Genomic DNA, 12,295 nt, shown 5'->3' with positions numbered 1-12,295 from the left:
GATTGCTTCAACAGAACTGAGGCTGTCCGTTATAATGTAGTAGTGTCCTACTGGCCTTGAAACGACGCTGTCCAACGCCCAGTAAATGGCTCCTAACTCTGCGATGTATACCGAGCATGGTGGATGGAGGTTATAAGAGGCGGTAGCTATTTCGTTAAAAACTCCAAATCCCGTTGATTCCTCTATAAGCGACCCATCTGTAAAGTACATTTTGTCAGCATTGACGTGTCTATATTTAGCATCGAAAATTCTTGGAATCAGAAGTGGGCGATGTGAATCAGGGATTCCACGAATTTCTTGCTGCATAGACAAATCAAACTGGACAGAAGAGGTGTCGTAGTCAGGGATGAAAACACGAGTTGGAGAGTACGAAGAAGGATTAAACTGCATGGACATAAAGACATGATATATAGACATAAATCTTATTTGAAGATTTTGCTCAAGTAGTCTTTCAAAATTTACGATCACCAATGGGTTCATGACCTCACACCTGATGAGGAACCGGAGTGATAATAAATTGAATCGATCTTTTAGTGGAAGTATGCCTGCCAAAACTTCAAGACTCATGGTATGCGTTGAGAGCATACAGCCCAAGGCGATGCGAAGACAACGATATTGGATACGCTCGAGTTTGATGAGATGAGTTTTAGCAGCTGACTGGAAACAGAAGCTACCATATTCCATAACTGAGAGAATAGTTGTTCGATACAATTTTAAAAGATCTTCTGGATGGGCTCCCCACCAGGTGCCAGTGATTGATCGGAGAAAATTGATTCTTTGTTGGCATTTTCCTTTCAGATACTCAATGTGGGCTCTCCAGGTACACTTGGAATCAAACCAAACCCCAAGATACTTAAAACACCTCGATTGAGTGATCGTTCTGCCTAGGAGTTGAAGCTTAGGTTGAGCAGGTCTACGTTTCTTAGAGAAAACAACCATCTCCGTTTTCTGTGGAGAAAACTCAATCCCAAGCCCCAAAGCCCAGGTTGACAATCTGTCTAAAGTATCTTGTAAAGGTCTGTGCAGATGAGACTCAGTAGATCCTGTGACAGACACTACTCCGTCATCTGCAAGTTGTCTTAGTGTGCAACCTTCAGAGAGACAACTGTCGATGTCACTTACGTAAAAGTTGTACAAAAGTGGACTCAAACATGAACCTTGCGGGAGGCCCATGTAAGAAGTCCTTCTAATTGAAATATCTCCGTGAGCAAAGTTCAGATGTTTCTCACAAAGCAAGCTGTATAAGATGTTGTTCAATAGTGGAGGCAGACCCCGAGAGTGCAACTTGTCTGACAACACCTCTATAGAGACTGCATCAAAAGCTCCCTTTATGTCTAGAAACACTGAAGCCATTTGCTCACGTTTTGCGTACGCCATTTGTATCTCTGAAGACAGCAAAGCAAGACAATCGTTTGTCCCTTTGCCCCTTCGAAACCCAAATTGGGTATCTGAAAGGAGACCATTTGTTTCCACCCATTTATCCAATCGGAACAAAATCATTTTCTCCATCAATTTCCGAATGCAAGACAACATCGCTATTGGACGGTACGAATTAAAATCGGACGCTGGTTTCCCAGGCTTTTGGATAGTAGTAACTCTCACTTGTCTCCAATCTTCGGGAACAATGTTATGCTCTAAGAATTGATTAAATAAATTCAACAAGCGAAATTTGGCGGCATCCGGAAGGTTTTTCAACAAGTTGAATTTTATTTTATCAACTCCCGGAGCTGAATTGTTACAAGAGAGGAGAGCAAGTGAGAATTCCATCATTGAAAAGCTGGAATCCAAATCACATCTGTTCGGAGACACACTTCGGATGATTTTTTGCACAGGTGTGGAATCTGGACAGATTTTCCGTGCGAAATTTAAAATCCATTTATGCGAATGTTCTTCACTTTCGTTCGTGGAAGAACGATTGCGCATGCTGCGTGCCACATTCCACAAAGTGCTTAAGGATGTTTCCCGCGATAAACCTCCCACAAAATTACGCCAATGTGCACGTTTTTTTCCCTTGATCAGGTTTTTAAATTGCTGCTCAAGAGCAAAATACGCGTTGAAGTTATCCAGGGTTCCGTGTTTCCGAAAAACTTTGAAAGCGTTCGATTTGTCCACGTACAGTTTAGTACAATGACTGTCCCACCATGGATTGGGAGGCCTTCGGCGAACAGATGGATCTGGGATGGGTTTCGTTTGAGATTGAACTGCACTTTCATAAATCAAGCGAGCAAGAAAAGTATATTCCTCCAACGGAGGTAATACATCCACAGAATTGATGGTTGAAATAACTGCGTCCGAGTACTTTTTCCAGTCGATGTGTCTTGTGAGATCATATGCCATGTTTGTTGAGTTTGAAGTGTTGACCCCATTGGTGATCGATATTTTGATAGGCAAGTGATCACTACCATTGGGATCGGGGATTACCTTCCACTGGCAATCCAATGATAGTGAATTTGAGCAGAGTGAGAGGTCAATTGCACTTTGTCTTGCAGGAGGTTTAGGTACTCGTGTTTTTTCACCCGTGTTCAAAATTGTTAAATTGAAAATGTCACAAATGTCATAAATAAGAGTAGAACGACTATCGTCAATTTGTTCTCCCCAGACAGTTCCATGTGAATTGAAGTCACCCAGGATCAACCTTGGCTCAGGAAGTACTGAGCACAGGTCCTCTAGGTGACTTCGATCCACTGCAACTCTATGAGGCCAGTACAAACTGACAACGCATAAGTCCTTACCTCTTATAGTTGTATGACATGCAACAGCTTCAATTCCTCCTGATAAAGGGAGGTGGATTCTATAAAAGGAGTGGCGCTTATTGATCCCCAAAAGCACCCCTCCATAAGAATCGTTGCGATCCAGACGGATAATGTTAAAGTCGTGGAATGGAATATCTGTTTGAGAAGAAAGCCATGTTTCAGAAAGGGCAAAAATATCGCAACTAGTTTCATGAAGAAGATGTTTGAACGGATCCAATTTAGGGATTAAACTACGACAATTCCACTGCAACACAGTGATATCTCCGACCTCTCGGCTTAAATTAGCCATCGAGAGAGATAAACACTGATAGAAAGGGCCAAGTTTGCATCAATTGCTTCAAAAGTGTCTTTACTATAGGGAGCATTGTAGTAACAATGCCTCTTACGGATTCAGATACGTTTAAGAACGAGAAAATTCCATTAAGAATGTCAGAAAGCTTGAAAAGTCCTGGCTGGGAGACTGATTCAGACAAAACCGCGTTAGTGGTTGGAGTACTCGCTGCAGCTGATGTCCCCGCTGTTGATGTGAAATTTGGTGGTGAAAAAGTCGTTCGGAATCCAGGAGGAACTAGTTTTTCTTTATTCGGAGCTACCGACTTTTTAGTGGCGCTGATTGGAGAACTAATAGTAGGGATTTTGTTTGGAACTTTGGAGGACTTGGAAGTTGTTTTGGCTCGTTTCCGTGAGTTTGCCACAAAAACGAAAGGGGTCTCTTCATCAGTGGAGTCCTCATTGTCAACTGGCAGCACTGAAAAAATGTTACTTAACTGAGGTTGAGTCGGGGGAGAAGCGCTCTTTAAAATAGCGGCGTAAGAACGATTGGATCGTTCTTTTAAAGAGCGCCTCTCCTTATCCCAGCGACTCTTAAATGCCTCGCACACAGAGATATCATGAGGTGAGCCCCCGCAATAGACACATTTCTGTTCTATTGCTGAGCACGCTCGTTCCTCATGAATCTCTGCGCAACGAGGGCAGCGTGCCTTGTTACAACAATGGGACTCGGTGTGTCCCATTTTCATGCACTTTTTGCAACTCATTGGGCGAGGCACAAAGAGTCGCACAGGAAGCCTCAACATTCCGTTGATCAAAACGTAGTGAGGGAGGGCGGTACCTGCGAAGGTTACGCGAAATGAGGCTGAAGGCGAGTACTTTTTAACTCCGTTCACAACGTTGGCAGTTTTAAGTTGACGGCAATCCAAGATTTCGACCGAAGTCGACTCAAGGCCTTTAAACTTTCCAACGCCGTTGGACTTAACGTACTCTGCCTCCAGGCTCATTTCCGTTATCACGCCCTCGATCTCGACGTTTCGAGACGGAACAAAAACATGGTACTCCAGGTTAATGAACTTGCTGGCAACAATTTCATTTGCACCTTTCCGATCAGCCACTACAACGCGCAGCTTGTCTGGTCGCACCTTTGAAATGCTGGTCACGGAGGGCCACCTCGCCAGATCTTTGGTGATCTGTACCACGTTAAGACGTTTTCCATTAGGTTTGGGCCGGATGAAAACCACCCAAGGCCCAGTAAAAGATGAACCGTCTGTGTAGGTTCGGAGTCGGGGTGTTCTACTCTCAACCGTGGTGGACAAAGAACTAACACTCATCGAAGAATGAGAAACATTTGACGGACCAGCATCATCTGAATCCTCCAAATGCTCCTCATCCTCGTAGGTAACATCCTTATCATCCTCAGCTGAGGAGTTCAACTCCCCGCCATCGTTCATATTTTCTCACGAGAACACGAGTGCTCCCGTTTTGAAAATATAAACGAAGCACACAATGATCGAATAAAGGGAAACAGATAGAGAAGAAAAAGTGAAAAAAGAATAAAAGACTCACAAGCTTTTGCACTTTGTTTCTACAAATGTTTTCACCAGCCACGTGGTCCTCCGTTGGAGCAAGATGTAGACGTTGATCGGACCAAATGCTCGACCGTCCTGTGATTACCCGGATGCGGCGATCAGAACCGAATCCTCCGAGTTACCGCCCTGACGATGTCCAAAATCCGAATTTGAAGGGCGAACAGGAAGGCGCCTTCCGAAGATGAATATGGCCTTGATGGAGATGGTGATGGAAAAAAAACCTGCTGCAGCGAACCAAATTGGCGTTTGCACACCTGTGCCAGCCGGCTCCGTTGACAAACCCCGGCAATTAACGACCGAGCCAGCAGGAAAAAATCACTCCTCGTGGAAAAACGTACTTCGGAACACAGCACTTTTGTTAGGTTAAAAAAGTCAAACAAAACACTCAGGCAGAAAAAAATGCGTCTGCACTGGGCGAGCTACTGCGATCGAATGAATAATTTAGGAGTTGTAATTCAAAATAATTTGCAATGGACTGCATTTGTTAATGCGCAGTGCTCAAAAATTTATAAAACGTTACGCATGCTAAGATTGACATCATATTTCTTACCTGTTAGTACCAAAATGAAGTTGGTAAAATCCCTTATACTTCCACACTTCGTTTTTGGGGCAGAATTGTTAGTTGGTGCTCCTTTAATACTAATGAACCGACTTAAAATTGCCTTACATTGCTGTATCCGATTTACCTTTAATCTTTCTCGTTACCATGGAGTTAGTCACCATCAAACGCATATTTTGAGCACGCCTTTTGATAATTTCTATAAACTAAGAACTGCTATATTCATCTATAAAGTCATAACCGCGGAAAGTCCACCCTACTTACATGAAAAATTTATTCGCTTGAGAAGCCCACGCATTCTTCATTTTAAAATACCTCGTCATTACACTGAAAGTTACAGTAGAACAATACTTGTCAGGGGCATATCTGTTTGGAATAGTCTTCCGAACAGTTTAAAAATCTGCAATAATCTTAAAGTCTTTCGAAGAGAGTGTCATAGCTTTTTCAACGGGGGGGACCAGTAAGTAAATAAATAAAACAAACACAAAGAGAAAAATTAGTTTAAGTATGATCTTTTTTGTAACTTTGAAGCACGAAGTGTAGTAACAAAACAAGGAATTGAATTACCTTAAACTACATGTTAAATAAATGAATAAATAAATAAATAGAGAATTCAAAACAAGATAATGAGAGTAGTGATCCGATGCAATGGATATGCTCCTAGGTCCCTTATGTATGCTATGCTGCAATGGTTGACAGATAAGTAGAGGATTGCGTACCCGTTTGATTACTATCCACAATTAAGAAATGCATGTTATCATCTTATTTTTTGGACGATTTGCAGTATGTAATCGCTCAACATACAGATATAATACAAGATGAGCTCAAGATTTTAAATTACCAAACACGAAAAAAGTGTTGACCAAACGTTCTGTTTTCTGCAACGTACTTAAGATGTATAATAACTTGCCGCCGAAAATCAAAGACAGTTGAAACTTAAATGTTTTTAAGAATCTGATAATAAAATACGTTGAATAGCCAACCTGAAACAATGACTAAAATCCTGAAAAAGAACATATCGATGTGATGAAGATCTGGTGATATATCAGATAAAAAAAAAGTACGGTAATGGACATACGCAAGAGTAAGACAAACAATTCGTAAAGAAATTGATCAAATTATGTAAACATAACTATCCAGAGCATGAATAGTCACTCCCACTCCTCGAGAAGCGAATGGGTTGCTGGAAGGACCAAAATGGGCTGGTAAGACCATAAAAAAACTCAAAACAAACCATTAGATTGATTATATATTTTTCAATAAACAGTGGTGTAACAAACCACTCAAAGAAACGCTTTCACGTATCACGTTAACAGGCAAATTTCAATATTACCTAATATTCTTTGAGTTAGTTATTGATATGAAGAAGAAGTATTGTAAAGTAGTCAAGTTTTCTAGGCAAAAAATTTAGTTACTATACCGTATACACTAAATGTGTATACTATTATATGAAAAATCACAGTTCTCTGAACCACTTTATCCGCCAGGGCGTCCAAACAGTGTGGATCAATTTCGCAATTCTCGACTTCAATAAACTCACGTGCTTGCTTCATTTATAGCACAGACAAGATGATCTATCTTAATACGTATGGTGACAAATTGATAATGGCCGAGTGCCGGGTAGCATCAGCAGCCGGCTCGGTTTTGTAGACACTTGTTTGGGCTAAAGATAAATCATCTCCTGGACAACAGATAAGTAAATCTCCTTCTCCGGTAGCGTCTCTTTGGGTACATACACAGATTGCGACAGCCACGCCAAAATCCGAACAGAAACCTTCTGACGCGAGTCAAGTACATGGGCACACAAATTTGTATTTGAACAACGAAAAGGACCAAGTCATGGGCAAAGTTGATAACGAAGAAGTAGAACACGCTTCTTTTGGAGGGAAGCTGTTTGCATATAAATATAACGAATTTTTGTTTCGAAGAAACGTTTAGTTCCAGCTTAACTAGTAATTTAACAAGGCCATCATTAGAAACTTACTTACAACAATTCAATTTTTGATTCCAGATCGATATACCCTTACAATGGATGAAGATCTGCACATGGTGGAGGAGTTCGAAGAACTTTCACAGTATGAAACAACACCAATAGTTGAGGTAATTTCTACCAGCAGCGGCTTACCCACTACAACCTCGGCAGAACTATCATCTACAATTTCCTCCAGCATATTAACGGAAGCCACCAGGCTACTAACCTCCACGATACCATCGTTATTGACAACTGATCCAATAACATCCACCTCGAATCCTGCGAAACTTCTTAGCATCGTCAGCAGTTCAACGACATCAGGGCCTAGCGGCAGCCCAACAACAAGCACAACCTTCTTAGAGAATGTAGAAGATTTGTCCTTCTCGGCCGTCGATTATGTGATATTTGCCGCCATGTTGCTCATGTCGGCGCTGATAGGAGTATACTTTGGATTTGTGTCCAAAATTAAGCAGAACAACACCAAGGAGTACCTGCTGGCCGGGAAATCGATGAGCAAGTTTCCGGTGTCGGCTTCGTTGATTGCTACGTAAGTCACTCCTTGTAAATTAATAACCCACAAACAACTCAAATGCTTTGTTTGATCCATAGACATGTTTCCGGCATCACGTTGTTGGGAGCACCTTCTGAGATCTACGCCCATGGCGGTCAGTATTGGATGAGCATTATTTGCGCGTTTCTGGTGAGTACTATAGGATAAGAATTGTGAAGTGTCTCAAATAACTGAGATTTCAGAAAGAATGTAACTTTTATAAGGGTAATGAATCCTTGGTTGGGTTTATTTCGAAGACGCCACATGATCTTGGTCATGTTTCTTTCGGTGAAATTAAAAATGGGCTTCATCACTAATTTCACTGGTTGTGTTACACGTTGAAACTTATGCTATGCTACACAAATAACACACGACGTATTACAGGCCACGACACTTAACGTTTTTACTAACGGGAAAAGGAATTAAATTTAAAATTTTACAGTAAAGTAGTCAGTCGGACATCATCCTGAAGATGGGCAACATCGAGCCCGAAACCGGCCGAAAAAAAAGGTAAATTTAATTCCTTATACCTTTAGTAAAAACGTGAAGTGGCCTGTCCTGTAATACGTCGTGTGTAATTTGTGGGCTTCATCCAAATCCTATTGGGGAGAAAATGAGTTTTTTTTAATCTCACTCGCCGCTTTCATTTCACTAGAGGGTACTGCATACGAGCATAAGGTCTCAAAGGCACGATTTTCCTCTACACCCACAGAAGAGGGGTGCAAAAATTCAATGTCGATCGAAGCAAACTATGTGCAGAAAAAGCGCTGAATTGCGCCAAAGATGATATGATTGCTTTCCCGATACTGGCATAAATCGAAACCAGAATAATAATTCATTGGATTTTTAACTGATTGGATAGTTTATCCCAGAAATAAGAAAATAAAATAAAAAGCCGTTAGTGAGAATCTAACTCACAACCATTTTCTACCTCAATCTTGCCCATCCGACAGCTTACCCAGTGTAATACCTGAGCCATATAGAGAACGACGGTTAGTTGTCATAGTGTTTCTGCCAAAAACGCATGCTGACTTTCTGGTGTTTGGTCAGGGGTTTCCAGTACCTATTGACTTATGATGGAAAGGGAATTGGAAACGTGAAACTGATTTTTACACACACGCACACATGTTTACCGCCAGCTGCGCAAGCCAACATATTTTAAATAAGTTTTGGTGAGAGTCGCTTTTAGGCTTTTTTTCTTAGATTTAAGTTTGTTTTGCCTTGAGAGCATAGGAGATGAAAGCTCAAATCTGAAGAAAAAAGCTTAAATTTGTCAAAAAAAAGCGATGTGCTCCACACGTATTGTATAACGTTGCCGGGATCTGCTTGGCCCTGGTTGTTTGCCGGTGGTTTGAAACAAGTAAATGTGTTTTTTTACCTGTAGTTTTCCTTATGCCGCCTCATTCAAGTGTCACCCTGCTGGCTGTTTGTTTTCATCCTACTTTATCTTTTGATGGGATAGGAAGAGACATAACAACGTTTTTATTTTGTTTCCTTCAGATATACGTAATGCGGTTGCTCTAGGTGTGAATGCCGGCGGTCTCAAATCGAATCACCAGTGGCCGTCCACATCTTATGCCAATGACGAAGAAATATTTAGAACTCATGATTGGAGTAAAGGCTGATTATCGAATAATGTGTCACTTTCAAGCCAGCCTCTTTGCCAACCTTTGCTGATGGTCTCGATTTTTTTAAATATATTTTTAGCTTTACACAAAACATTTTAACTATTTTATGCATCGAAAATACAATTTGCATTACCAAACCCTAAACAAATCTTTAACAAATTTATCTCACTATATACACTTTCACAACAATAAAAACGGTTTAAAAAAATTTTATTTAGTTTATTTTGCATAAATTTCTTAGATCGACGATTTAAAGATCGACAAGAACCTTTTTTTTCATATAGCTGAGGGCATATGGGCATAGGGGTTTTAACATGATTTTCAAACATTTTTATTGATTCGGACATGTAGATAAACTTTTTAAGAAACAATGACTCGATGTGTTCACTTTCGTTCTCATACACCCATATAAAAAAAAGTATAGGGGTTTCCAAACCAGGCTGCTCGGAGGCTAATGATCCTTCAGCAAAAATTGCATATTCTCCACCAGCCAGGATTGAATCCATTCCGAGATATGGCATGGGCTCCACTTAGTTGGAAAACCAACGGAAGCATCTGTTATTTCTTAATGTCCATAGAGACTTCAGTATTAACTTTAACTCCAGCTTTCATGGAAACACGAGGCATCTTCAATCCATTAGAAGCAACCACTCCTAATACTGGGATGCTTGGTAGTTAACTTGAATTTCACATTTTCTGGAACATCCTTAGCCTTCAGGGATAAAATATACCGACCCGAATGTGAATTAAACGCCGGATCAATCTTAAAAAGTCATTAAACCTCGAAAACTAGTCCCAGGCTCAGAATTCTGCTACAATTTTCCAAAATTTTCTCACTTGTTGACAGAATTCAGTTCTAAATATATAACTTCATTTTAGTTACATATTATCAAAATAAGAGATGTCTTTCTCCAATTTAGTATTCTTGTTTTTCAGTTCGAAACATTATTAGAAATTATTTAAAAAAAAAACCTGTTTTGAAATAATGGCATGATAAAATATGATTTTCGAATCATGAATCTGATTCAGATCCTATTCAGACTCATAAGTCGAATTTCAAATAAAATATTGGAACCATGAAATACATTACATGTAAGTAACAATTCTTAACAAGCTTATTTAATTTCACTATAGAATACAATGCACACAATTATATGAATGCAAATAACTTAAGGCTTTCTTAAAATACCCTATACTCAAATAAAATCAACTAAATATAATAGACTCTTGTAAAAAATCAAAGCTTTTTACTATCGATTAAAGTAAGTTTCCTATTTTGATGCCATAGGTTTCATTATTCAAATTCAGTTAACCATTTAAAAGATTTTAGAATGCATTTTCAAAAATTAATATTTAACACAAAAACCTTTCAGTGAAAGCAAATTTAAAAATAAATAATCAAAATGACAAGATACTGAATTTTTATCAGCCCAATTTTTTTTAATCCAAAACCAGAATGAATCATCGAAAGAATTTTAATTAAGTTCAGTTAAATTTAACAGGTTAACGATTCATACACAAGTCAGCTTAATCGAACTTGAATGAGCTGGAAATATTTTATATAATACGTAATAAAGCTGTTACTGATGCAGTAAAATATTTTTTTTTTAATTTTTTGTTACACAATGAGCTCGATTTAAAGACCCGTTTTATTCATTTCTTTAATATATAATTTCTTTTATTACGATTATGCATATTTGTACCAAAACTTAACGTTTATTTTTATCTTCAAAAAATAAAAATAAATAAACTTTACAAACAAATAGCAATTTAAAAAAACAACTTTTTTTTCATAAAAAAAATTATTTCTTGTAACTTTTATTTGCATATCTCCAAATTTTTCGCATGAATACCATACGCCAATTACTGAATGGAAATAATTCACGTGTTTCCGTCATACTTTGATTTTGCTTAGTATTGTTGGGTTAAAGAAGGAAAGCACCAAAAAATTAAACTATCGAAATGTCCTTCATTTGTAGAATATGGCCTAATCTTCCTGATGAAGATTGTTTGTTCTCAAGGGCAATTTACTCGCGCCATTCCAAGCAACTTTAAAATAAAATTACCATGTCGTTTGGCAGTATTTATTTGAAGTTGTTAAATTTTGCACTTACACCATCAAGCCTCAAATCATACTTATAGCTTTTTTTCTGCTCTGGCAATTGATTTACTGAATTTATTCCTCTGTTTTCAATTCTCGGTATGGATTCCGAAACTGCTATGTCTTTCTCACTTCGCTATGTTATTCTCTTGCTTAACTTTGTTTCTGTAATTTAATTTTATCAAATTTTTGCAATTTCATCAGAATTGTTTCATTCATTCTAATTGAAAGTCTGATTTATATTGTAGAAAGATTCAGAGTCATGCATGATTTTGTGTTCTGGAAATAAGCTCTTTTCCTGAATGTAGGTTGAAATTTCCCAACCTTCCGATGTCTAAATAAATGTGGGTTTTGATAAGCAGCAACCAAATAAAAATTAGAAAAAATTGGTACGGTTTTGGGTTATTCATTCACACCTATTCTTTTTCAGATTTCAATTGTTTTACATCTAAATTACAAGTGTGTAGCTTTCAATTTGGTTTACAAAATGAAAATTCGATGTCAATTTAATTCTATCTCTTGAGTCTTGTAAAATTATTTGCGGAAAACCGCATTTCCAAAGTGTAAAATATGAGTGAAAGAAAGTTGACTGAAATGCTATGTTTTGTTTGCGGAATTATTTTCTTCGGAATCGTCAATCTAATTCGTTAGTAGCGAACTAGTTTAGGGAAAACAAGATTCCCTCTAGCATTGGGATTTCATGACTGTTTTTGATGACTGTTTTTGATGACTGCTGGAACATGGGTGAATTAATACTTAGCGGAAATTTATCTTCGGCCGGAAAAATTCAACTACCGCACGTTGAGTAAGTTCCGCAAAAAGTTGTCTGTGGTGCAACGTGCTGTCCGATTTTAATTCAAGGTTTGACTT

At 38.7% G+C, this 12,295-nt stretch overlaps 1 protein-coding gene across 2 annotated transcripts in view; it reads left to right on the top strand.

Annotated features, from left to right (window-relative positions):
* The window catches only part of LOC129749042 (sodium-coupled monocarboxylate transporter 1-like), a 31,771-nt gene that overhangs the window by 15,816 nt on the left and 3,660 nt on the right, over positions 1–12,295 (top strand). The window contains exons 1-3 of one of the 2 annotated variants that reach the window (XM_055743868.1): positions 6,900–7,126; positions 7,186–7,693; positions 7,756–7,846. In XM_055743868.1, the coding sequence (XP_055599843.1) occupies positions 7,203–7,693; positions 7,756–7,846 (582 nt within the window). In that variant the 5' untranslated portion in view covers positions 6,900–7,126; positions 7,186–7,202. Of the gene's footprint in view, positions 1–6,899; positions 7,127–7,185; positions 7,694–7,755; positions 7,847–12,295 lie in introns of those variants that run through there. The other variant, XM_055743867.1, reaches the window with a different exon arrangement.

This window comes from Uranotaenia lowii, chromosome 2, assembly GCF_029784155.1.
Source record: "Uranotaenia lowii strain MFRU-FL chromosome 2, ASM2978415v1, whole genome shotgun sequence".
In the NCBI taxonomy this organism is placed as follows: Eukaryota; Metazoa; Arthropoda; class Insecta; order Diptera; family Culicidae; genus Uranotaenia; species Uranotaenia lowii.
The sequence above is the reverse complement of the archived record's forward strand: the minus strand, read 5'-3'. Positions and strand labels throughout refer to the sequence as shown.